This window comes from Morchella importuna, assembly GCF_003444635.1.
Source record: "Morchella importuna strain M04M26 chromosome Unknown Morimp01GS004, whole genome shotgun sequence".
In the NCBI taxonomy this organism is placed as follows: Eukaryota; Fungi; Ascomycota; class Pezizomycetes; order Pezizales; family Morchellaceae; genus Morchella; species Morchella importuna.
In genome coordinates this window covers 102,213-126,804 of record NW_025763401.1, presented here as the reverse complement: position 1 = coordinate 126,804, position 24,592 = coordinate 102,213, and the positions used below count along the sequence as shown (strand labels likewise).

The 24,592-nt window shown below is 48.4% G+C and overlaps 8 protein-coding genes across 8 annotated transcripts; 4 read left to right on the top strand and 4 right to left on the bottom strand.

Annotated features, from left to right (window-relative positions):
* Positions 1–243: 243 nt before the first annotated feature.
* Positions 244–516, top strand: LAJ45_02181 (uncharacterized protein; the record flags this gene model as incomplete). The annotated part of the gene is made up of 1 exon (XM_046111773.1): positions 244–516. One exon carries the CDS (start codon positions 244–246, stop codon positions 514–516), a length of 273 nt encoding a protein of 90 aa, XP_045974673.1.
* Positions 517–1,116: 600 nt separating this feature from the next.
* LAJ45_02180 (uncharacterized protein) lies at positions 1,117–3,885 on the bottom strand (the record flags this gene model as incomplete). The annotated part of the gene is made up of 6 exons (XM_046111772.1): positions 1,117–1,454; positions 1,509–2,790; positions 2,859–3,104; positions 3,177–3,625; positions 3,726–3,760; positions 3,881–3,885. The coding sequence occupies 6 exons, from the start codon at positions 3,883–3,885 to the stop codon at positions 1,117–1,119; spliced, it is 2,355 nt and encodes a 784-aa protein (XP_045974672.1).
* A 3,143-nt stretch (positions 3,886–7,028) lies between these two features.
* LAJ45_02179 (uncharacterized protein) lies at positions 7,029–7,551 on the top strand (the record flags this gene model as incomplete). The annotated part of the gene is made up of 2 exons (XM_046111771.1): positions 7,029–7,068; positions 7,124–7,551. The coding sequence occupies 2 exons, from the start codon at positions 7,029–7,031 to the stop codon at positions 7,549–7,551; spliced, it is 468 nt and encodes a 155-aa protein (XP_045974671.1).
* Positions 7,552–8,867: 1,316 nt separating this feature from the next.
* On the top strand, positions 8,868–9,729 carry LAJ45_02178 (uncharacterized protein; the record flags this gene model as incomplete). The annotated part of the gene is made up of 5 exons (XM_046111770.1): positions 8,868–8,878; positions 8,951–9,005; positions 9,065–9,170; positions 9,255–9,563; positions 9,635–9,729. 5 exons carry the CDS (start codon positions 8,868–8,870, stop codon positions 9,727–9,729), a joined length of 576 nt encoding a protein of 191 aa, XP_045974670.1.
* Positions 9,730–10,455: 726 nt separating this feature from the next.
* Positions 10,456–12,838, bottom strand: LAJ45_02177 (uncharacterized protein; the record flags this gene model as incomplete). The annotated part of the gene is made up of 6 exons (XM_046111769.1): positions 10,456–10,649; positions 10,728–11,557; positions 11,623–12,066; positions 12,123–12,353; positions 12,498–12,604; positions 12,683–12,838. 6 exons carry the CDS (start codon positions 12,836–12,838, stop codon positions 10,456–10,458), a joined length of 1,962 nt encoding a protein of 653 aa, XP_045974669.1.
* Positions 12,839–13,961: 1,123 nt separating this feature from the next.
* LAJ45_02176 (uncharacterized protein) lies at positions 13,962–15,728 on the bottom strand (the record flags this gene model as incomplete). Its single annotated transcript, XM_046111768.1, has 3 exons — positions 13,962–14,789; positions 14,856–15,114; positions 15,250–15,728. The coding sequence occupies 3 exons, from the start codon at positions 15,726–15,728 to the stop codon at positions 13,962–13,964; spliced, it is 1,566 nt and encodes a 521-aa protein (XP_045974668.1).
* A 751-nt stretch (positions 15,729–16,479) lies between these two features.
* LAJ45_02175 (uncharacterized protein) lies at positions 16,480–18,410 on the top strand (the record flags this gene model as incomplete). Its single annotated transcript, XM_046111767.1, has 2 exons — positions 16,480–16,493; positions 16,547–18,410. 2 exons carry the CDS (start codon positions 16,480–16,482, stop codon positions 18,408–18,410), a joined length of 1,878 nt encoding a protein of 625 aa, XP_045974667.1.
* Positions 18,411–18,753: 343 nt separating this feature from the next.
* Positions 18,754–19,662, bottom strand: LAJ45_02174 (uncharacterized protein; the record flags this gene model as incomplete). The annotated part of the gene is made up of 3 exons (XM_046111766.1): positions 18,754–18,759; positions 18,810–18,833; positions 18,976–19,662. The coding sequence occupies 3 exons, from the start codon at positions 19,660–19,662 to the stop codon at positions 18,754–18,756; spliced, it is 717 nt and encodes a 238-aa protein (XP_045974666.1).
* Positions 19,663–24,592: the final 4,930 nt, after the last annotated feature.

The following is a 24,592-nucleotide window of genomic DNA, read 5'->3' as shown; positions in this document are numbered from 1 at the left end:
CGCAAATCCGACAATACCCAATAACCAACAACCAACAACCCAACCCACGCTAGTCCCCATCTAGACTCCCCTACCTCACTTACCCTCGCCCAGCTACCCCTTAGAGCCAAAGGCCAAACCAACCTAAAATCATTACCATCAACCCCGATTCCACCTCCACGAACCAATCGGTCTCTCTCGCATACATAAACAAACCCTACCTCACTACCACCGCCATCAAAAACCCTAACCCACAACTTCAAGATGAAGCCCAGCTGGCCCGAGTTCCCCAAGGCCGGGAAGGATTCCGCAACTGCCACGCCGACCTCTGAGGAGGAGGGCAAGCAGGTGGTGGTGGGGGAGATTGACTACGAGGAACAGCACCTGCAGAGCGAGGCGCTGCTGAAGGAGGTGGTGGGAAAGTACGATGCGTGGCTGGCGGCAAAGGGGATTGCGGAGGGGAAGAGGGGGGAGATGTTGAGTAGGAAGGAGCTGGTGGAGGGGTTTGCGAGGGAGGAGTTGGGCATCTACTTGTAAGAGGAGTGAGGTGTTAGAGTACATGCGGTCCGGGCTAGGAATAGAAATAGAGTAGAACTGGCCATGGGCGAATGGCCAGCTTTTTCTTTCTTCCTTTCCTTTCTTTCCTTTTCCTTTTTTTCCTTCTTTTTTTTTCTCGAATTGGTGAGAGTATGAATGAATAGTGAGAGTAGTAGGTATTTCGTTAAGAGTTTCGTACACATAAACGGACACAAAGATAAACATAAACAGCCGGGGGGCAGGATAGATACAGAGATAATGGTTTGTAGAAGTCAATCAGCAAAATAAGCAATGCAAGCAATCAGATCAAGTGTTCAAGCAGTACCTATTTATACATTGAAGCGAACAGGACAAAGCAAAATTTGCGAATTAATCTCTCTCTCGACAAGTCCAAACAACGCAATAAGGAATCAAAAAAAACATAGTAAAGTAAAAGAAAAGAACGCAGCAGCGCACAACACGCACCCCATCATGATACAGAGACACCATACAAGACATAGCACCCAAACAAACACTGCAGAAAAAATACCGACACTGATGTTACAACCCCTAATCATACCAACCTTCATCATCCAGATCCCGTCATCATCAACATTAGTCCTACTTCTTCGACTCGCCATATCTGAAGTAAAAATTCAACGCCACGGCAATAAACAACAAGAAGCAAAGCCCCGTCGGCCCGTACTTGTCGTGGTACCTGACGGCTCTCCTCTTCGAGATCTTATCCACACGCCACAGATACAGCCCCATACTGTACAGCAGTGCCACAACAGCGACTACAGTGAAACCCCATGCAGAGTACAGCGAGAGGCGGTCTCCGAAGTTGAGAAGGGTTCCGGCGATGGCACCGAGGTAGATGGAGAACTCGAACCAGGATAGGAAGGTTCGCTCGGCGGCGAAGTAAACCTTGGGCTCAACACGGACGGGGACGAAAATGCCTGTTATTTGTTAGATATATATCAGGACCAGTGAAAGAACAAAGGATGACTTACGTTTGCCTGGAGGTGCCTTAAACTTGCGGGCATAGACCATGCCCTGGACCGGCGCCTGAGGATTCAGAGTATCTGCCTCCGTGCTCCTTGGCTTAGGAACAAGGCTCTTCAGCACATTACCAGCCTGGAAGAGTCCGTCCATAACGACGCTCTTGAGTGGCTTGTTCCGTCTCCCGTTTCTAGCCTCTTCATAGGAATCCTCATCCTCACTGTCATAAAGCTGGTATTCGTCTCTTGGCTCTTCATCCGCCGCACGCTCCTCCTCATCAAGCTCTCCGCGGGCACCTCCGCCATTGTGCGTCCTCTCAACACGGTCAGAGTACTCCATAGCGCGCTCGGCAGATCTGATCCTCTGGATGTTCGTGTCCTGGTCGCTGAGGTCCTCGTCCTCATCGGAATCGAATGGATCGTCAGATGTTGAGATGCTAGCGCTGTGGCTTGGCCTCTCAATTCCGAATCTGTGGGTGGGGGGCTTGCGGATATCGATGTGCATCTGGGGGATCCAGAAGGGCAGAAGATTGATCTTATCCGGGAACAGCGTCGCAGATCCGTGAATGAACTTTGAGAACTTGGGTACTGCCTCTACGAGATGGGAGGCAACCAATTCACGGACCCACTCTGGTGGCTCCTGGCCAGCTTGGGTCTGGAGCTTGACTTCGAGGATCGCGTATGGGAAACGCTCAATATCCTTCTCGGGGAGCTGCTTGAAGGGCCAGTCGATTCCGATGTCCATACGGCGCCAGTTCTTGCCGGAACGGATGGTGCCGTCCCAGTTGTCCTCACGGATCAGAGAGAGCTCGGTATCGAGCGAGATACGGACCCTAGCATCGCCAGGAAGCTGGAAGGCAGTACGGTTGTAGAACGACCTGACAGCGGGCTGAAGGCGCTTGGTGATGGTTGTGTACTGGACCTCTCTTGCAAGCGCCTCCAACTGCTCAATTTCCTTGACACTCTTCTTGCCCTCCTTGCGCATCTTCTCGAATGCCTGGCCGACAGTGTACTCGCCGTTGAGAAACGCGTTGACGTTCTTCTCCTTCAGCGAGAAACGGGCCTTGACTGACTTCTCACCGGTCCAGTCCTCACGATGGGTTTTGCGCTCAACGAAGATTGTGGAGACGTCCATCCCACCATACCAACGGAGACGGACGGCTTCAGCACCTTCATCTTTGCGGAGACGGCCGGTGTAGAGGTCGAAATCACTGTTGTCGTAGTAAATTGAAGAGATTGCGGAGTCTTGTGTCTCGAACTCTTTGTTTGGGTTGAAAACTAGCACAGGAAGATGCTGTAAATAAAAACTCGTTAGCAGCTATTAAGCTTGTGTGCGCTGTATATACTAGAAGCTCCCCGTACCTTCAGGATAATCAATTTCAACTCTGTGATATTATCCGGGTGCACCCAGTACTTTGTAGTCTGCCTCACAAAGTTCTGCTGCGACCCACCAGCACTGCTGTCACCCTGAGTCGGGTTTCCTCTCGTCCTGACCAAGTCATACAACTTTGAGAGCTTGACAATAAACGCATCGTAGTTGTCCTTGAAAAACGGCTTTGCATTCAGACGAGCCGAGAAGATCGGTCTCAGCATCCACCCCGTTTGTTTCTACCCGCCGCGGTAATTAGCCATTATCCCCTCAAACCACCCAATTGCGCAAAAAAATAACAAAAAACTCACATCATGCTTCTTAATAATCTTCTGAAACCCCGTGTAATTCAGCTGCGTAAACTTCGCCAGATCATGCACATCCGCAATGATATCACTCAAGTCCGCCTCCAGCATCTCAAAGTCCTCCTCCGTGGGACCTGACGCCTCGTCCCCATCCTCGCCCTGCACACCGGGCGCCGCATTCTGGCGCCTCGCCGGCGGGCGCGAGTCGAGCTTCTTGACGACGTCCTCTACCTCCTTCTCCGACACCTTGATGCGGCGGACAATGTCGCTGGAGCGCAGCTTCTGGAAGTTGAAGACTCGGTCGAGCTCGACCTCGAGAGCCTGCACAAACTCCTTCTCATCCTCCTCGGTCCATTGCGTGGGCGAGGTGGTGGCGGGGTCCGTGCCGGAGGGGTACAGACGCGATTTCAGCTGTGACTTGAGGTCATCGTAGGCGATGTACTGGTGGCTGTAATCTAGATTTGGACTGTTGAGCAAATTTTTTCATGGAATTGTGTGGTTTTTCTTTTTTTTATCACGAAAGTGGGAGAGAGAACGTGGGGAATTGTGTAATACCTTTGATCAGTGATGTGCGGAGCTGCTGGCCGAATCTACAGTGGTGGGGAATCTACGCATCAGCACATTGTCTCTGGAGCGAGGTTCAATTCGCGTGGAGTCTGCTCGAGACGCGAATTAAGGGTTCGTGGGCAGCAGAACAGAACGGAACATACTTCATGATGGGCGGTCTCTAGGGTTGGGCACGAGATGACGTCTTTGTTATTATTGGGGGGACGCAGAGGAGGAGAGAGAGGTAGTTGGGCGGAGGAGAGGAAGCAACAACGACAAGTGAGATGGAGTGGAGTGAGTGAGTGAGTGAGTGAGTGAGTGATTCCCTTCTCTCCTTCAAGTAACAGGCGAGAACAGAACAGCGGAATTGAGGTGCTCCAACAAAAACACAGTGTGTAACTTCACACGGGAAAAATTCTCACTCGGAGGAGGAGGAGGAAGATGAGGAGTGGGAAAAGAAAGAGAAGGAGTGAAGTGAGTGGAGGAGGAGGAGAAGGAAAAGACGGACAGAGATGGGACACGCCCACACTTGCTTCTTTCTGCTACTGATACTGCTGCTTGATCTTCCTTCACTACCCTCACCTCTCACCTCACATTCGTTCACATCTCACTCATCGATTGCGACTGGTCGGCTGGCCCTTCTCTCTCTCTCACAAGCAAGGATGGCCGATATGCGGCCCGATGCAGTGCAGCCTCTTGGCGCCTATCGAGGGCCACAAACGTGTAATTGCACCAGGCCTAAATCTTTCGTCTATCGGGCTTTTTTTTCCCTTCAGGTTTCTTCATGTCCTTCAGTTCATACAGTTGATGCGCTTCACACACTTCACATTTGGTTACCTACTCGAACGGACTCAACATCGTCAGTTCTGTCCGATTTGGAAGAGCTAGTTTTGCTCTAGGCGATTCCCGGCTCTAGTCTTCTCACCGCAAGGGAAGAGGAGAAATGTCGCAAAAAAATAAAAATGGAAGAAAAAAAATGAGTTGAGAAACTGCTCGCGTGCCCTGCCTAATATTATGATAAGGTGCCTGCTCGCCTACCTGTCTGTTGGCATGGCATGGCCCGCCGCCCATAGTTATTTCTCCCGGGTCTTAAGTAGAGATGTCCCATATCCAGATATATACCAATTCAGCCGGATATCCGAAACGGACCCTCATATCGACACTCTGGACAGGTAGAAGTGCGACCCAGAACCTAGCTGGCGATCCTGTGAGAATTACCCATCCGCGCTGCTATATCCGTAACGAAGGGGGGCATGAAGAAAAGAAAAAAGAGAAAAGATGGGAGAAAAAGAATACAGAGCTGAAACAGAGTGTAACTAGACGAATTGCTAGCGCCCGGAGTGAGCTTGACAGCTGGCTAGCTAGGCTAGGTCGGCTTTATGCCGACAAGATGAACCCGGGAGCGGGACCCGTGGTCGGGGATCAGCCATGGGGAGTAAACTCAGGCTCCGGAGGGGTCTTCAAAACCCCCGAGAAAAACCGTTGTTAATCTGAACAGCAATCGCTATGATAATAATCTTGTGTGACGGCATATCATTACTCGATTTGAAAAAGTGCTACTATGCCAATCTCTGTCATGATCGAGATTATTTAGAATCGGGCCTCATGCAGCGCCGGTCCGGTTTATGACAGGAATTTGGATTTGCCGTGGTGGAGAGGGCTACAGTTCTGTTCATAATGCCATTGTGCAGATAATTTTGTGGATTGTGAAGGAATCGACGAAAAGTATTCCGACATTTAGTGCCGTGCATAAACCGTTCGCAGGCCTAACTTCGCGATGTGACTTTTACTATCACGAGAGCCATCCTTAAAAATTAAGTTTGAGGGGATTTTGACGTTTCCAACTGCAACATTATCTGGTGTCGTCCGAACCCGAGGTCGAGTAAGGCGTTCTGCGGGGGTGACACTGCAGGTATCACTCCTCCTGTATAGTTAATGTAAGGGGACTGCAAACTGCATGTACTACTTGAGTCTACTCTCGTATCTCCGAATGTTACATGCGGCGTGGACTGGGTAACCAGAGCTCGAGTGACACGCTGTGAACTCAAATCTCAACACGAGCGTTTAGTCCCCACGGCGACATCTCCTTACGATTTTTCTCTCTTTTTTTTGCTTGTGTATATATTGATAAATCTTTGTATGATTACTTGCGCCTGTAACTTCTTCTTCGGTGCATAGCGCTTTTGTCACCCGTGTACAGGACGAGGCTGGTAAATAAAACCCATCTCACTGTGTTGAAGGTGAAGGTTGATTAGCATCTCCGCACAGTCCTTTAGAGACTTTGAGGATAACAGCGGCAAAAATCGCTAGACTGGCAGTCTTGATAGTCTCTATAAGATTTTGACTATTGAGATGCATGGCACTCACGCCCAGCCAGCCAAGCATTCACTCATGAGTGATTTCTCATGACGCATGAGAACCCACTTGGAAGGCGTGGGGAAGGGAAACGCTCGAACTGGTGACTTAAGCGCATGTAGGCCACAGTGCATATCTATCGTCTTGCCGTACCCTTTTCCTTCATACTGTCCATTGTGTTCTTGCGATGCAAACCCTGATGTCTGTCTCTTTTCAGCAGTTCTTGTCGCCGGCATTGTCCCATTTCTGCATGGCGCAGCGTTCTCCCGTGCTCAAGTCGTAATTCCACTAGCTGCGGCTTCACTGTGTTCCTTGACTAGCTGCTGGCATCATAGATACCTATGGCTATATTAAACCAAGGAGCATAAACGCCTGGCGGCCAGTAGTATCAAGGTCCGAAGATCCACAGGTCGAGATATGTACCATCTCTGGTCCTTGTTCTCTATGAGGTGACTTTCAGAGCGGGGAGTGGGGCTCATCTGTAGTATCAAGTAGAGCATTCCAGGCGTTGTTGTTCTCAAAGATTCGCGCATTCACAGTCACTCTGAGGCCGACACACCGATAACAGTGGGAGAGACTGGAAGGTAACCTAGCTAAAAGTATGAGACCGAGAGACAACAATTGTGTGCTGCCATCTGAGCATCACCTACCAACATCATCATCTGCTAATACCACCGTCATTACTATTTTGACACTTTTCCACACAACGATTCACCCCGCTCTCTGCCTCATCTCATCCTCCAGGCATTAGTACTAGCATAGGTTCATACCCATCCTCTCTTTTAACAAGTACTGCACATTACCTTCTACAGTCACTAGAATCAGCACGAAATGTAGAATGACCGTCTAACCAGACTTACTGACAGAAGCAATCTACAAGGCAGGAGCAAAATACGAATCACGCCCGTTTTTCTATAACGAAAACATTAATCAATCACTCAATCAATCGATATCACAATGTCGCGCCCACCCACCGCCCCAGTCTTCCTTCAAGAACGTATAGTCCCGCTCTACCTCTCTTCCAAATACCGCAATAGCTAACCAAACAACAGGAGATACTTCCAAGTCCACCGTCGCCTTCACTAACGCCTGGATTCAAGACGAGCAGACAGTCGAGGCTGCATTATCGGGCGTTAAGAAGTTCCTTACTATCGTGAAGGAAGAGGAGCTGGATGGACGTAGGCGTAAGCTTCCGTTCGATCCTAGTGTTGCTCTCGCAGAGGAGACGTTCAGGTTTGCAGGGTATGAGTTGAGGAAGCCGTTTCCTGGGGAAAGAAGGTTTTCTAGGGAGATCACTCAGCCGAACAACGGGTTGAAGCAGACGAAGCTGTGTTTTAAGCCGGACAACGGGTTGAAGCAGGCAAAGCTGTGTTTTAAGCCGGTGAAGAAGGGAGATGCCGGTGAAGGTAGTGGGGATGGTGGGGCTGCGGGAGAACAGGCGGGGGAAGGACAGGGTGTAGGATCTGGTGAGAATCACTAGATCTGTTTCTAGCCAACAGAAGCGTTCAAATCATGTCTGATCTGATAAGCAAATGGATTGAGGAATGTGTGCTTACACCGCTGGGATACCCACCTCATATTTTAGAGAAGCAATTAATAAGCCACGAGCACTTTCGGGGATTTTCCTCTCCTCACTTTCACACTTATTTCTCTTGTTGTAGAAGAGGCCTATGGCAAAGATTTTAATTGTTTAGAATCTTAGATGGTTACACATAACTAATTGAAGTTATCAAATGAAAAGAAAAAAAGAAAAAAATGAGAATACATCTTTACTGCACGACGTATCATTAACTTGGATCACCCTTACTAAAGTCAAGACATGCAGTGACCATGGAGCTAGCATGCATAATGCGGTAGATGAGCAGGAGGGATTAATTGGAATCTAGACAACGAGCCCGCCAGAACAACCACTGTAGATTTTCCTTGAGGGATGGAACGGAGACACGGTGGAGAGGGTGGTTAGGGCCTCGGATTGAGCGGATTCGGTTTACGCGTTTTCTTGTATCGCTTTCCCTTTCCTCTTCACTCGCTTCTCGCACACCCCGCTTCTTATTTTCTCCCCTTTCTCTCCTTCACCTTCTGACTCTCCCCTCTACTCAAAGCTAGTCGCGTGGAGTATGTTTACATGTCGAGTGATACTTCATGAATATGCGTGACGCAAGTTGCTGACGCTCTGCGTCTGAAGGCAGTTGCGCAAGGATACTCCGCAGGGGGAGAAGACTCACCCTTATAAATACTTACCAGAGTTATACGGACTTATGTACTCGAGCATTGAGAAGACGAGAAAGGCAACTTATCCAACCTCAATACCAATGTCAGTTAGAGAACCCACCCCACGAGCCACAGTTGTCTCAATAAATCCCTCATAGCTTTTTTACCTTCACACCGACGAGGACGACGCCTGAAACACAATCCTAGCGATGTCTGTAGCAAGAAGCGCCCCTCTCCCGCCATCGATCGTCACCCCCCATCACTCGCCCAGCCACAAAACCAAAAGCCAATGATCGCAGTAACATCTTTTCCCGCGAAGACTTCCGCATTGGGCAACGCATCCGCCTGACGTCATGTGCGGGCGGCGGACCCTGCAGACGATGCGCAGGGATCGGTTGCAATTAGGCTGCGCAACCCCTCGCAGACCCGCAAAAAAACCCCACCAGCTCTGCTCTGCTAAACAACAAAAGGAAGCTGTGGGGAAGCCGACCTGCTGAGAATTTTCACAACCACCGGTCTTCTTCTTCACTGCTCCATACATTCCTTCTCTTCCATAGCCTTTTTTTGTAAGGAACGTCTGTTACAATGCTTCGTTGGTAGGTTTGCTTTGCTACTCAGCGCACCCCGCTTAGCGAGAAGAGTGGGAGTTAATGCGGTTGTGGGAATAGGTATCAAGCTCGCCTGGCGGCCCGGCCATTGCTCACTCAATGCATCACTACCGGTGTAAGCCAATCCAATCCGCCCTTCTCCATCAGAATGCACAATTGACTTTTCAAATTCAGGTCCTCTTCGGCACTGGCGACATAATCGCCCAACAACTCGTTGAGCGCAAAGGCCTCGACAACCACGACATGATGCGCACCGCGCGCATGGGTGGCTACGGTGGCAGTACCTCTCCCCTTCCTCTCCCCTTCCCCTCCGCACCTGCCCTACTCCCTCTTACCACTATCTAACCGCGCACCGCACACATAGTCATCTTCGGCCCCATGGTCGTGCACTGGTACCGCTTCCTCGAGCGCTCAATCAAGTTCCCCGGCAAGCCGAACGCAGAGATTGTGGCGCGCGTCGCGTGCGACCAGCTGATCTTTACACCGCTGAACATGCTGTTCTTCTTCTCGACGCTGTCGGTCCTGGAGGGCGGCAGCCCGGCGGAGAAGTTGGATGCGAACTATTGGACGGGGCTGAAGACGAACTGGATGGTGTGGCCGGCGGTGCAGTTGGTCAACTTCAAGTTGGTGCCGTTGAATCATCGGTTGTTGGTGGTCAACGTTATCTCGTTGGGTATGTGTTTCTTTTGCTGTGCTGGGTGTGCGGTGTGTGCGGTGTGGGGCTAATTAATGGTGCGTGTGTAGGGTGGAACTCGTACTTGAGTTTCTTGAACCAGCAGGGTGTGGATCCCTCAGTGGCCGAGAAGGCGGAGAAGAAGGTGGAGGAGATCTTGGACTAGAGGCTGAGAGTCTAGCGGGATTAGAGTAGAGGGAGGAATCGGCGTTCCTGTAGGTTTCTTTTCTTTCGGCTTTTGCGGGGGTCGGGTCGCAGTATAGTATAGATATCATAGAAATTGATTTCTGCTGCATAACAATAAGTATTTGTTTTGGTTTGTGGTCTCGAGCTTACGCTTTACCAAAACTAAATCTAATCGATAATTGCAATTGTGAACGCATATTATTCGTTCCGTAGAGTAAGTGTAAGAATATGTGGTATCATAAGGTGTCCAGCGTAGCTCCTGAATAGAACGCTATCTCATGACACTACGACTGTCTGTATGGTTTTGAAGTTGATTTGATTTGTGAGCAATTGCGGGTTGGTAGTTCTTGGTGATAACCCTTATCATCTAGTTTGAGGCTTCCTGCCATCTTTTGTGTTTAGCGAGTGATAGACTGTGATTACATTGATTCAGCATACACAGGGCTATGTTCGCACTGTCAGCCAGCAGCTTAGGCGTTGAATACACCGCTGAGATTACATTGCCCTTCGGCTGTCGCACCGAGAACCCCATGCACCCACCACAACGAACACAGTTGTACACATGCTGTTTGTACAGCCTCAGGGTTGCCAAGGTCAATAAATGCTAGGGGTGCCTTTTTCTCAGCCTTGGCTAAGCCGGTGGTATTTATTCTATATATTATGTACATCCCAAGAAACCTTGGACCTTTCCTCTTCATATTTCCTCTCAACCTTCTATCGGTGGAGGATTTAAACCAAAGATATCCCATGAGTTATCCCACGACACAAATCCATCACGATCACCCAGCATACCCCAAAAGCTTTGATCAATTGGCACCGAATCTAAATCAGCCCAATTCCACGTTGCCCCCTCAGGTGGATGTACCTCCACCGTTGGAATATCTCTATTATTTGATACCTCTACAGCCTCATTGTCAGTACTAATGTTGGAGCAGCAGAAAGGTGATCGGGCAGTGGTAGTATTGTCACCATTCTTACCATCACCATCACGACTACCACTACCATTTCCATGCCCGCCCTCTGCCATATCAGCTGGCTTCAAGCCCGCTCTCTCAATCTCCTTCTTCTCCCAGATGGCGTCATAATACAGGCCGGACCCCATGCGGCTCCTCATCCTCACCGACTCCCCCCACCACCCGTTAGCACTCTTTCCACCGCCTCCAATTGCCTCTACGAAAGCTGCGGCTCTCATTGATTCATCTGCATCCACTATTGAGAATCCCTCTAGTAGCGTATACGCTTCTCTTATGTGGTTCTCCGCAGTCTCGATCGCCTGCGTATCAAGTAGTGGTGACGGCTCGCGAGCGTGCGAGAATGCTATCAGTTTCAGCAACCACAAGGACGCGAGCACCAGCGAGCGATTGATATATGTTGGGTAGTATTGTAAGACTCCCTTCTTACGCTCACTGGAAATGACCGTGATGAGCTTTACAGCAGTGCGGAAAGCTTTGATCATTACGCCTGAGGTCTCCAAAGACCCTATGGTGGATTGAATATCATCATGCATGACAAAAGTTTGAATGTGCAGTCTACTTGTGAGCAGAAGGATCTCGCTCTCAGGGAATGAAGGGTTTGAGGTGAGGAGAGCTTCAAGCTCGCTATCGAAAAGCTGCACAAGAGACCAGCGGGATGAGGGCTCAATGAGACCCGTCGCACTGAAGGGGTTATTGGAAAGTGCTGGAATGAAATTGGAGCAGGCGGTGGCAATCACTAGGTGGTGCTTCAGCTTTGGAGGCAGCTCGGTGGATGGATTTCGAATCGTGAAGTCCGGAGTGATTGTGCAGGGTACGCCGAGCTTGAGAGAGAGCCTGTAGATGTGAGTATAAGTATTGAGGGACCACATATTTTGGAGAACATTTTGAGGGGCACGTACGAGAAATTGATAAGGAAACAGGCTATCCAGCTCATGGTTCTAACCTTTAGATCATCTCGAGAGAAACATTTCTCCCGGAACTCTTGGGCAAAGCCGGGCCTGTGGAATCCATTCTGCATAGCAAGATGTGTGGCAATACCGCAATATAGCCAGCTGCCATCGTCACTCTGCTTGGCGAATGGGAGTGGCCATGAACCAAGGAGAAGGAGAGCTTGAATATTCATATCGAGAGCCGAATCGTTTGGATTTATTGACAAGTCAGCAATAGATTCTCGTATTGGATCAATGAGCTGTTTATGGAAATCCCTAGACATTGAATGGGCATTGTGACGGGTTACGATAAAGAGAATCGTTTTGAAGAGGAGAGGAGACTCGGTATATATCGTCTCTATTGGGATCGTGGGGTTGATTATAGGTAAGTGTGGATGATAGTTTGCATGGTATCTATAGATCAAGATTAATTATAGTTCCCCATGGACCTACAAACGGGACATAATTACTCATGAAAAAGTTCTATCATCCATTCAAGGGCAATATCAACATTTGCTACCCCCGCCGGAAGAAGAGAACTATCCAAAACTGGGAATATGGGCGCGGGTGGTGCATCTGTCTGAGTTTCACTTGGAGTGCTAATGGTTTTCTCTCCATCAATAGAAGACTGCCAATGCGCCGGCCTGAGCTCTAGCTTCTCCCGCATGGATTCTAGCTGTTTGGATACCTGCTCTAACCGTCTTTTTCTCGATCAGTTATATTCAATTTAAACAATTTCGAGAGATCTCTTGGGATTTGATAAGATTAAGCAAAGGTGCGGTTGCAATCTTATCAAGCCTAAAATACCTCTGGGTGTTGCTTGTACCACAATGGGAAGCTCATACTGTTTTGCCGGTGTCCGTTTGAACGTTGGATCCACCTTACACTGAAGATTATGACTTGCACATCTTGAACATGGCGCTGGGAATTTACTCGGTCCGTCGCATCGCAGCTTTTAATTACGAATTAGACCTCTCTGGACACGGATAAATGGGCATGGCATATAGAGTCGGAGAGGTATATATCCTACCTTTTGCTGGCGACATGTAGTGCACGCGTTTTGTGTCCGCTTACGCTTCACCTGGCCGCCGGTGTTTGCTGGTCTCGCAGTGCTTCTCCGTGCGGTCTTCTCTTTCCCGCCGGTGTCGCCGCCGTCGCTAATGATTGATGGTGTGGTTGAAGACATTTTGCTCTGGTTTTTTAGCTTGGTCACTCGTTTTAAGCAGCAATTTCTATAGACAGATAAATCAGGGTATTTGTAGCACTGGAGAATAAAAATCTGGATTACGCGGCAGCCAAGGCGGTGATAGCTAGCTGGCCGGCTTCCGGACTGGCGAGGTGAGGTTGTAGATGTTGCCAAGACTTATTGGGGCTGATTCTGTGATTACTGACCGTCTGCGGAACTGCCTCCGACGTCACGGCCAGGGTGCCTTGGAGGGGTTGACGGAGATTATATTTGTTCTGGAAGGTTTTCTTTGAGGGAGGAGGGAGGCATGGGTACTGGCAATGAAGGCGCTGAAGAAAGGGGAGAGAGAGGGGAAAACTCTTGGCTTCGTATTCATCCTGAGACAGTTAACTAGCTCGCAGGGCCCTGGGTAAAATAAGCAATTGACCCTGGTGAGGTTGAGTTCATCTCTCCCTGTCGCTCCAAGGCGTTTTTAGGTTTTGCACTATCATGAAGCTTTGATTGATGGGGTTTATAATTTGATTGGGCTAGGTTGTTAAAGACTGACGCTAGGAGTGTTGACAGTTACGAATATAGACTAGTGTGGGTACTTTACGCCTGTTTCAGCTAGGAGCTAGGTATCAATGATACTATTTACCATTTCGGAACCCTGCTTTTTTTTTGTTTAATTCATTAATTGCTCGGAACCCTGCTTACAATTGGGATAACGCAGAAAAGACAGTACTCGCTCTTAACTTAAATTTAGAGAGATGGCGACAAATCCGAAGGAACTATCGAACCAAAGATAGCCAGCAATACAAAATAAAAATCTACAACAAAAGAATGTGGGAAAGGCCTAGGAAGAAGAGAATTTATAGGATCGAACTAGCTTGCAATAATTGCAGGACTGTAGACAATGCAAAGAGGATAATTTTCTCAAAGTGCTCCTAACATGAGGAGAAGACGATAAATTTTTTATAAGAAACAGAAGAAACTATCGGAACCAAAGGTAGCCAGAAATACAAAAGAACTATCTAAAACCAAAAGAATGTAGTAAAACGATTTACAGAATCGAACTAGCCATCACGCATGCAATGAGCTAGACACCCCCAGTCCAGTGGAACACCCCACTACAAACATACACTTAAAGTGTATAAAAAAAGTCTGGATGGTCGTCTCCAATAATATCATAACTCACGTCTCTCAGTTTGGCCGCCTTCTCACCCCATTGCTTTCTCTTCTTCTCCTTGTTCAACCAAGTGAGATACCCATATATTATCGCGCAAACCAGCAGCGAGCCCCCCACCGCTCCCAAGCTGGCACCATGCCCCTTGTGGTACAACGGTGGATCACTATACGCCTGGTTCCCGCCAATCCCACACACCTGGCCTACAATATTCATGAGTGCCAGTGTCGTTCCACGCTTGGTGTACCCCACCACGTTAACCACCATCCACATGAGCGTCAGCACCGCCGCGGGGAAGCCCCCCATCGCCAACAAACACGTCGCCGCAAACCTGGCTTGCAGCGAGGTCGTCACCAGCAGCATTACATATCCCACCACCATCACGCACAGCGAAATCATCAGCGGGATTCCACGGCGGTTGATCTTGTCCGAGATCCAGCCCGCAAACAGCGTCGTGACGGTGCCGCACACATAGACGATGACGGACATAAGCTGCGCGTTCACGTCCGAGAAGCCCATGCCGAGGATGATGTCGGGCATGAAGTTCGAGAGCGAGGACATGGCGAAGTGGGTTCCGCCGGCGAGGAGCCCCAGGAGGATTACCTTGGGATCGAGGAGCGCCTTCCAGACGAGATTGGGGCGGAGCTTGGTGTCGGCGGTGTTGTGCGCTGCTCTGGAGCGCTTCACAAGGAGGTCTCGTTCTTCTTGGGAGAAGCCGAATTTGGCTTTGTCGGGGATTGAGGGGAGGAGGAAGAATACTACGAGGGAGAAGACTAATGGGACCAGCTATAAAGCACATTATGAGTATGATGTCTTGAGGAAAGAAGGGATAGGGTGGAGGGAGATACATACCCCTTCAATGAAGAAGATCCACTTCCACGCAGGCCATCCATTGACGCCGTTAAGTGTGGTAGTGATAGCATAGGCAATAAGTCCATTGAATGCACCAGCCAGTGAACTGGTGGCGTGGAAAATGGAACCACGGAGAGCAAGCTCGCGGTATGTATACCAGAAGGACAAGTACAGGACCGTACCCTGGACGAAAGCCTCTGCGGTACCAACAAAGAACCTGAGTACGAGAACAGCAGTGTAGGTGTTTCCCTGAAGATGGCTATATATTTTCCATTATTAGCCGAGGGTCCAACTTATTATTAATTAAAGGGTTGATTAGGAATGTGATATATATGTTTTTTGATTAAGAGTGTTCATAAATACTAAACTACTCAAAGGAGACTAAAATGCTTACCATATAGTAACTAAACCCCACGCTAGCATAGCGCCCCCAAACTGTACCGGCGCACTCAACAGATGCAGGAACAGTGTACCCGCCGGCTGAAAGACCGTGTAGCCTATGAGGAAGATGCTCCCCAGCATGGAGTACTTGCTCGGCGTGATCGCCAGGTCGTCGCCCATGCCGGCGATCTTCGCATTCGCAATATCCGAGCGGCCCATCTGCGCGAGGAAGTTTATCGTGATCAGGATGGGCAGGATAAACAGATCGATCTTCCACACCAGGCGCCGCTCAAACGCGCTAGTGACAAGTGTGGAGGTTTCGGACTCTGGGAGCCCATCCTTTTGCAATTGGATTGAGTCAGCAGCGGTGCTCGGAGGTGTCGGGCTTTCCTGCCGAGCTTGCTGGCTAACGTCCGTTAGCGGGGTGGCGGCCATGGATTCTACTTGTTCGAGAGTAGGTTTGTAGTTGTTTCGGTGGCTTGGTGACGCCATTGCTCGAATGTCAATGATTGTGAAAATGGGAAAATTGATATGGAGTTTAACAAGTTCTAGACAATTCAATGGCGGTTATTCGGTATTGCTGTTAACTATAATATTGGGTCGATAGGGAATGAAACGAATTCATCCAGGTCTTATAAAGCTTTCATCTACTCTGGTAGATCTACAGCGAAAACCCTCTAAACCATCATTACCCCAGTTCACAATTCCTCAGAGGAAACTAGGGTTACTACCCATTTTGGGTTGCCGCGTAATGATAGTATGGCCAGAAATGGCTTAGCCCCCCCAAAGCGAGATTCGCCTGGGAAGCCGAAAGTAGGAGTCAATGATAAGGCTTGGCACCCTCTATTTAGGGTTTTAACTCACTCAACGGCAGCTGCTCCGGAGGGGCGTTTTTAAGCATAACTAAACACGATGGAGTAGACTACGCGTGCTTACATAGAGTACGTGGAGCATATCATGTCTTCAATAGAGCGGATATATACTGCCTCTTAGCAATGCATGGGACCTGATTCGACAGACATTGCAGCTACTCCTCCTGCCAGGGGTTCGGTCTGTATCGTGTTTACTTATGTGCACAGATGTAGCCGGATACACGGGAGTAAAGCGAATTTCGCTCAGGTTCTTTCTCACTTGGAAGATATAAACTGGTAGAGGATTCCAAGACTTTTTTTCTAACATTATCAGTTGCACTGTACTGCCCCCCGAATACCTAAAACTTACCTACCTACTGCCTATTTCAAACATGTCTGGAAACTGGTTAGTGAATCATTACCCTTAAAATAAGCTCATTTCTCTAACAGCCCTAGTAGCTCTAATGGATCTTCCCAAGAGGTCAAGATCCTCACGCCCATAGGCATGCTAGGCTATGGCCTCTCTACTCCCCTTCTTATCTCCAGTATCCTCACCCACCGCCCTAATGCAATAATTATGGACTCTGGCTCTACCGATTCTGGTCCTCAAAAGCTAGCGCTCGGACAAACCACTACTCCCAAGGCTTCCTACGTCCGCGACCTCACCCCCCTCCTTGCGGCCTGCCACAAGTATAAGCTCCCCGTCATCATCAGCTCTTGTGGCGGTGACGGCTCCAACGATCACGTCGATTTATTCCTCAATATCGTCAATGCCCTCTCCGAAAAACATGGATACTCCTTTAAGGTTTTAACCCTCTATACCGAGATTCCCAAACCTACCATCCTACAGCACCTCGCTGCTGGTAAGATCAGTCCATGCGGCCCGGTGCATGCACTTACACCAGAGCTACTCGATGAAACACCTCAAGTGGTCGCTCAAATCGGCCACGAGTCCATCCTGGCGGCCATGGAATCATATCCCGATTTTGATATCATTCTGACTGGACGTGCGTACGATCCGGCGCCCTATGCAGCTTTTTGCTCTTTCAAGAGCGGGGGTAGAATAGGGCTAGGTGTAAGCTACCACATGGGAAAGATCATGGAGTGTGGGGGCCTCTGCGCAGTGCCAAAATGTAAGAGTGCCTTGGCAACGGTACGGGAGAATAGTTTTGATATTATGCCGCTGGATGAAGGGTCGCGATGCACCACGCTGAGTGTGGCGGCACATACGTTATATGAGAAGGCGCGTCCAGATATACTGTTGGGACCTGGAGGGTATCTAGATTTGACCGTGTCTGACTACAAAGAGCTGCCAGATGGAAAAAGTGTCAGGGTCCAAGGAGGCTTGTTTGTTCCGGCCCCTGCGGGCAAGTACACACTTAAGCTCGAAGGCGCGAGGTCCTGCGGGTATCGCAGTATCTTTATTGGTGGGATCAGGGACCCGATACTTATCGCACAAATTGAAGGATTTCTTCAGAAAGTTGAAAAGTATGTCACAGCGCAGAATCCCGGTGTGGAATACAAAATACTCTTCCACACTTATGGCAAGGACGGCGTCATGGGCGCGTTTGAACCCGTCATCGAGCCTTCCCCACACGAGTTGTGTATTATTGGAGAAGTACAGGCAGAGACGCAAGAACTGGCTACATTGATCTGCAGCACTGCGAGGGTTGCTTGTGTTCATGGTCCATATCCAGGGCAGCTGGCGACGGCAGGTAATATGGCAATGCCGTTTAGCCCGTTGGATATTGAGATGGGGGCTGTGTGTGAGTTCAGTGTGTACCATCTGATGGTGGTTGAGGATCCCGATTCATTCGTTAAGACCGTCGTGGTTGATATCAATTCGAGGAAGGAACCTCGAATAGAAGACGAGGACGTTGATGGTCAGAGCGCAGCCGGCCCGGAGAAGAATTCAGTTCATTCAGCCCCTCGTCCATCTCCGCCAGTGCCGGAGAAGGAAAATAATAACGGTAAACCGGTGTACCTATCCGACGCCGCAAAGGTTATTCGCTCCAAAAACGCTGGCCCATTCGAGTTGACACTTGACGTGATGTTCCCAGCCACCTCGGCGCATATATACCACAAAATCAAAGCTGCAGATCCACCAGTGCTCTCAGCTGGGGTCATCGCAGAACTGTATCAAATGAAAGGAAGGGAAGATGAGGTTGTTGCGGTTTGGTGGGATCAAGCGTTGGCGTTCAAGGCCACTATTCCAAGGCCAAGGCCTAGTGGTGGTTTTGGTGAAAGGGATGTGCATGCATCCCAGTTTCACGCGCCATTGTTGGGAGTGAAGATAGATCATTTGAACCTGGATCTGGAGTAATTCTAAGGGTCCTCGTATTCGTGGTGACGCTGGAAGTGCTGGTTGGGGTTACGAATGGAATAATCATGGAGGCGGGGGGTGGCGACCCGTATGATATTATTTGGCAACCAATGCTCAATCAGATCAAAATTAATTTTTTTTCGGTAGAAGGTCTCAAAGAGAGGAATGCAGCGCTTGATTTATAGAGAAATTTCAAGCGTCGAGGACACAGTAGCAAACAGCGTAACATAATCAAAAACTTTAACTACGGTTTTGGTTAATACAAGTTAATTTCGTATGTTTAAGGATATTTTCACAGAATATCACTCGGTGTGAGTACATGATTATCGAGGGTATCAATTCATCACATCTATTCCCACGTAAGTCTTAAAAATATTATTGGTATAAAACACATCATACCCAGCGCCCCATTCCCCGACCCAACTAATGCCAACTCCAATAATGCCAAATAAACAAATGAAATCGTGCAAACGACTGAGAAAACACAAGCTCATCCATCAACTAGCTATCACACCTAGCTAAACAGTAACTAATGGTGGGGATATCCTCCTCTGCTACCACCTACCCTTACTAATCCTCTACTTGCGTGCATATGCTCCGGCCCATGGCCGTGTCCGTGCCCGTGCCCGTGTCCGTGTCCATGATGCTGCTCAACTTGACCATGACCATGTCCGTGGGGTACCATCGCTGTGCTCGGTCTGTTATTCACCACCGCGGCGCTTGGTCTGCTACTATGCGTCGCCGCCGTGCTAGGTCTCCTATCTTGTGCTGCCGTTGACGAGATTCTCTGGCTCCGTCTGGCGGGGGCCACAGGGGCTACCGATGCATGTGTATGCTCCGAGCGGTGTGTATGCTCCGAGCGGTATGTATGCTCCGAGCGGTGTGTACCGCCGCGGTGCCCAGGCTGTACAACCTGGACTCTCCGAGTTCCATCATGAGCAGATGGTTGGACAGTTCTGGGGCTGGTTCTATTGAGAGATGTGTTCATAGCAGTGAGGGCTCTCATGAAGCTGGGTCGGCTGCTAGGCGGTATCATAGAATTGAGGTCCCGCCGGGGAGCGTAAGAAGCACTGTGCCGTTGCTCCGGTGCGCGAGAACTGTGGCCAGCACCGGTACCTGTACCAGTGTAGCTACGGGTTCGGGGACCAACACGGGGACGTTGACTGGAGCTGCGCCGGACCAGGGCAGGTCTGAGGGGAGTTGGTTGAATCATGTGTGAAGTGGTACTGCCGAACTGAGCACGATTGCTCATGTTATGGGGAAAAAATAGATGTTTTTTTTTTGTGTGTAGAATTATTAGATATTAATGAAGGGTATATAGCTTTCTGGGGGAATATCGTATGATATAAGAGTATTGTACGGTATGTAGATAGTAGGTGAACGAAGCTCTGGAGTTTGAGTATGATCGAACGGAGGAAAGGCAGGGTAGAAGATAGGGGGATATCGAGGGTCCTATTTAAAACCCAATCTGTTATATGTTATTATTGTGACTCTTGATATCGCGAGATCCACTGGCACACACCAAAACCTCTATCTCTCAAGCAGCTAGCTGACGTTTTTTTTTTTTTTTTTTTTGTGCCCGCCACACCGTTTTCCGCATGCCTGATCAAGGAAGAATGCAGTAGGTACTCACTACGTAGAGAATAGATATGATCCGACCAACTAAACTACCGTCCACTCAAAAAGGTTATCGAAGAAGTGTCTCTGGCCCCAAAGAAATGAAATTTGGGGCGCGGTACGGTACGTCAGCCGACCACCACACAATCCAGCCAATGAGGACGTTGCACGCATGCACACTCAACATTAGTGGGGCCAATCAATCCAGATGATCAGCGCTGAATTCGTTACTCCCTGCTTCCATGCTTTTCAGCGAACATCACTGACATCGCGCGGCCGCGATGGGAACACCGGTATCCGACGTCGATGTCCATTAGAGAGCTGTCGTATATATGACAGATTTATTTAGGGACATGGTAAATGCAATTGGATACTAATTATGACTATAATAGAAAATGTTTGGCTCGAAGGGGCCAGTCTTCTTGGTAGAGAATTAGCGATGCATATGATAAAAATAACAATTAGGATGATCACTCAAACAGCTCCTGGATATCAGATATGTTTACATATCTATTCAGATCAAGATTTTTTCTCTCTCTTAATATTCCTTAATTCCGAAGCCCGGGGTTCTTCTTTCGCCCACCATCAATCTCAATAACCGTCACAAGGCAGTTTCAATAATTTTTCTACCCCCACCATTGACAGTCATTCCAGAACAATTTTATATGATGAAATGCTTCTACCAGACATCCGACAAGGATAGGCCCAGTCGTAGCTCAACAGAAACTATTGTGATAGGTTCCATTCCCCGAGATCTCCACCTGTGACTAGAAAAAACAGGCCAACCATTCCAAGGGGATTTTTCTTGACATCAGTTTCCCGGCGAGCTAGTTGAGCTAGTGCTTTAAGTTTTACAATCCATCCACTCACAGGCCTGAGAATCTCCGCCATGCCCCGGGTTGTGTAACCTATCTGCGTGACCTATGACGTGAGCCCAAATATTGTCTCGATTTATATCCAACCTGATACGAGCGAGGGCGAGTGTTGCTCATTTACAAGGCTGTCTATTTCGTTTCATGATCAGAGTACTTACACATGGAATCGAATCGTCTACTAAATTTTTATTTTTCTTATGCAGGTTTCCGGCCGGTAGGAACCGAGGAAAAGTCGTAGTGTAGGGGTTAATGATAGAGTAGTGGTTCCAGGAATATCAATTCAACACTCACATGCAAACTGCAGCTGGGCACGGACGGTGGCGAGTGATGTTTCATGAATCGCTCCTCAGCCTCGACGTACTCCTACTAGTTAGTAAGGTTATCATTTCCTCCTTTAGTCAACCAAGCGAGGGAGATATGACTAAACAGATCGAATTATTCAGAAAAAGAAATGTCAAGAGGGGGAGACAATTAGACGTCTTGCCAGCTGTATTCAAGACGATCTCCCACAACACCATTCAGCGCCTTCATCGAGAGATGGATCAACTGTCAAAGCTTCCTTAAACCTTGGATCACGAATCATACGCAGATGTATCTACCGTGCAGCGATCACCCGACGGTCCGGCTCGAAATCAGCTACAGCGCAGTAACAGATGATAGTTGGTATTTTCATGTACCTAGCTCGATGCCGGGAGCTCTTTTTGCGGGTTTTCATCAAGATCCTGAGGTGATCTTAGCTAGGATTGAATTCCAGAACCTCTTCAGTCAACGATTCTAGGAAAGATATCTGGGTTGCCTGTACGTAGTTGTACTCCATGTAGGTACATGTAGTCAAGATAGAAAATAGTGCTAAGTTAGAAACTGATGTGCGCAAGTTTCAAGTTCATCAGAAACCAAATCACAGGGCGAGATCTCCGGGAGTCCCTATTAGACAATCAACCACAGACATAGGTGGGGCGATTAATCGCTGGCCCCACTTTTAAAAAGGCTTACAGTACCAAAAGGGTTCATCAATTGAGTACTCCCCGCGTTCCACTCTGATAACTCTATCATTCAGGCCCCCCCAGGACTTTTAATAATTCCCTGATGATTATTCAAATCCTAGAGGGACAACATCTATTGCAGGAACATACTGGTAAAGGATATTAAGTAATTGCCCGGGCCAATCAACACATTAGTATATGTTCCGGGCCATTCGCGGATATGACAGATTCGTGAATGGACTTGACAAATTCGCGAACGGACTTGAGGTATTCGTGAATGGACTCCTAGGCTCATACATCTGTGACAGGACCAGTCTATTCACGAACAGCCTGGGGAAACTGTTGTTTTAATATCAACACCTGATAACTAATAATGATTTATATTAACCCCGACGACTACTACAATCACCAGAGACCTCTAAAAAAGACTAGCAACCCTAAATATCGAGTCTGGAATAATAATTAGCACCTTCAAGATCTTTAGCGAGCTTCAGTGACATCTTGTGGACTCTATCAGCCTCAGGCACCTTTGCAAGCTCTTATTTGGGCCCTATGACCTCTAGTAAAGCCATATGGCCTCTGATAGAGCCCAGGCAATTCGGGTGTTGGTTCCAAGAGTCAATTTCACTACCTTTTGCCCAGTCCATTCGCCAACGGACCGGTCCGGTCCCGGGTGTACGGAGAAAGCAGTCCATTCACGAATTCGAGGTATCCGCCAGTGGCCCGGAACATATAGCCCTAAAAAGATAACCGGAGAATTCCCTCGATCACGTGATACTAATCGTCCGCAATACCCCATCGCTGGCGGTATGATGCAGTCGTAGTTCATCTTGTAATAGATGTACGCCCGTTTGCACTCATACACATAGTCTTGATACAGACCTCGGTCATGGGGTTTCGATATCATTTCTGGGCTTAGAACTAGAAAAACAACGAAGTACCCTGAACAGGGAGGTGGAGCAGAGAAGATATGCAGGAATCAATAGATCTCCATTGTAACTTCTTGTGTGGATGGTGACCGTAAACTCAAAGAAGGAGGGCCAATGCGATCCTCTTTGATGTATCTTACTCTGCTTAAGCACTAATCGCCTTGCATTTATTCGATGTGTCCATCATTACGTAGTGATCTGTGAATAGCACCAGTGAGTTAACAGCTCATAACTGCTAGGGGTATTGGAGGTTCGGAAATATGAAAGTTTGTAGCTTAACTTGACGTCTAGTGATGTCGTTTTTAGCCACTGTTGACCACTCACGGGCATACAATGCCATAAGGAAGCAATCCCTCAAATTTTCTTCGCACGAAACAGGCTCGTAAATTAACTCAGAGAGTTCATTCTAAACATTTGAATACTCCCCTAATAGTTATGGATCACCTGACAGAGGCTAATGAACGTAGAGAATTGCCGCTACTGGATGTAGAATCCTCATAGGCTCGTTAACGTTAGTTGTATCATATCCCCTCGCCATTCATGCTGATTATCTTTTAAGCCCGGGTATAGGGCTGTAAGTCTGGGCAGCTAGCTGGGTGTCTACTGTCTGGAGCTGTGCAGTTACTCACCGGCGTCTGTTCCCTTAGCACCCATGTTACGGTTTACCTTGCTCTCGTATAAGCTATTACACATACCCCAGGCTTCCTTGGAATAATCCTGGTGATTACCCATATGCATACGTGGAGTTACAACAAGAAAGGTTTGGTGGGAATTGGCTGGTTAGGGGTCCTAGGGTTTAAATTTAAGATAGGGACGAAACTATTTCAAAGGGCTTCACGTGCGCATTAATGATCTGCGGTCCACGCTATGGTTGAAAATCAGCTTGTGCGTACTCACTACTACTGCACGTAGATACATGCGGAGAGGGGGTGAATAGTTTGAGAGGAAGATCTTCAAATGGAAGACTATGGCCAGAATCTTTCTGTAGATCGAACCTATTGAAGAGCCTTACAGATTGCCTAGGGTTAGAACTTCAGAAACCTTAATTCGTAACCGTAGCTTAGAAAAACGCTACGTCCAGGCTAGTAAATTGTGGAATTTGCCAAAAAAGTTGGGATGCGTGTTACATTGTAACAGGTTAGTGTTTGGTAACGAAGCCGTGTATGTAGTGAGGCCTAGGTGGAAGTGTCCGGGGGGGGGGGGCGGGGGGGGGGCGGGCTTGTGGTGTTAAATACATGTATATATTGTACTCCGCTTTGTTAGACCTGCCTTTCCTTCCCTTTCTCTCTTTCACCCCCCCAGAGCCCAACTCTGTCCCCTTTCATCGAAGATCTATCATTAAAATCTCTATTTTTAATACAGGTGATGATTTAAGTACAGCTATACTGAATCATTAAAGCTTAATGCCTTCTTAATCAATTGCAATTGGTCTTCCCTTAATCTCTCTTGTCCTATCGTGAGATCGAACAAATTTCCCCTTTGCTTGAATTTTCTGGAATCGTTAGCTATATATAGATGGTATTACGCTCTAGCCCTCACATTAACGTTACTAACACGAATTGTATTTCAAACGTCAGCCCGAAATCACTGAATGCCCATAAGGCCGAAGTGTGTTATATATGTAATTATCCTACAACTATGATACTTATATTTCTTCGACTTGACCGCTACCCCAAAGGGACAGCACAAGGCGCAAAGAGCGAAAGACTTGGTTTAGGGTCTGTGTCGGTATTAGGTGGGGCAGCGGCGGAGATCGGGGTCTAGCCAATTGACCAGAT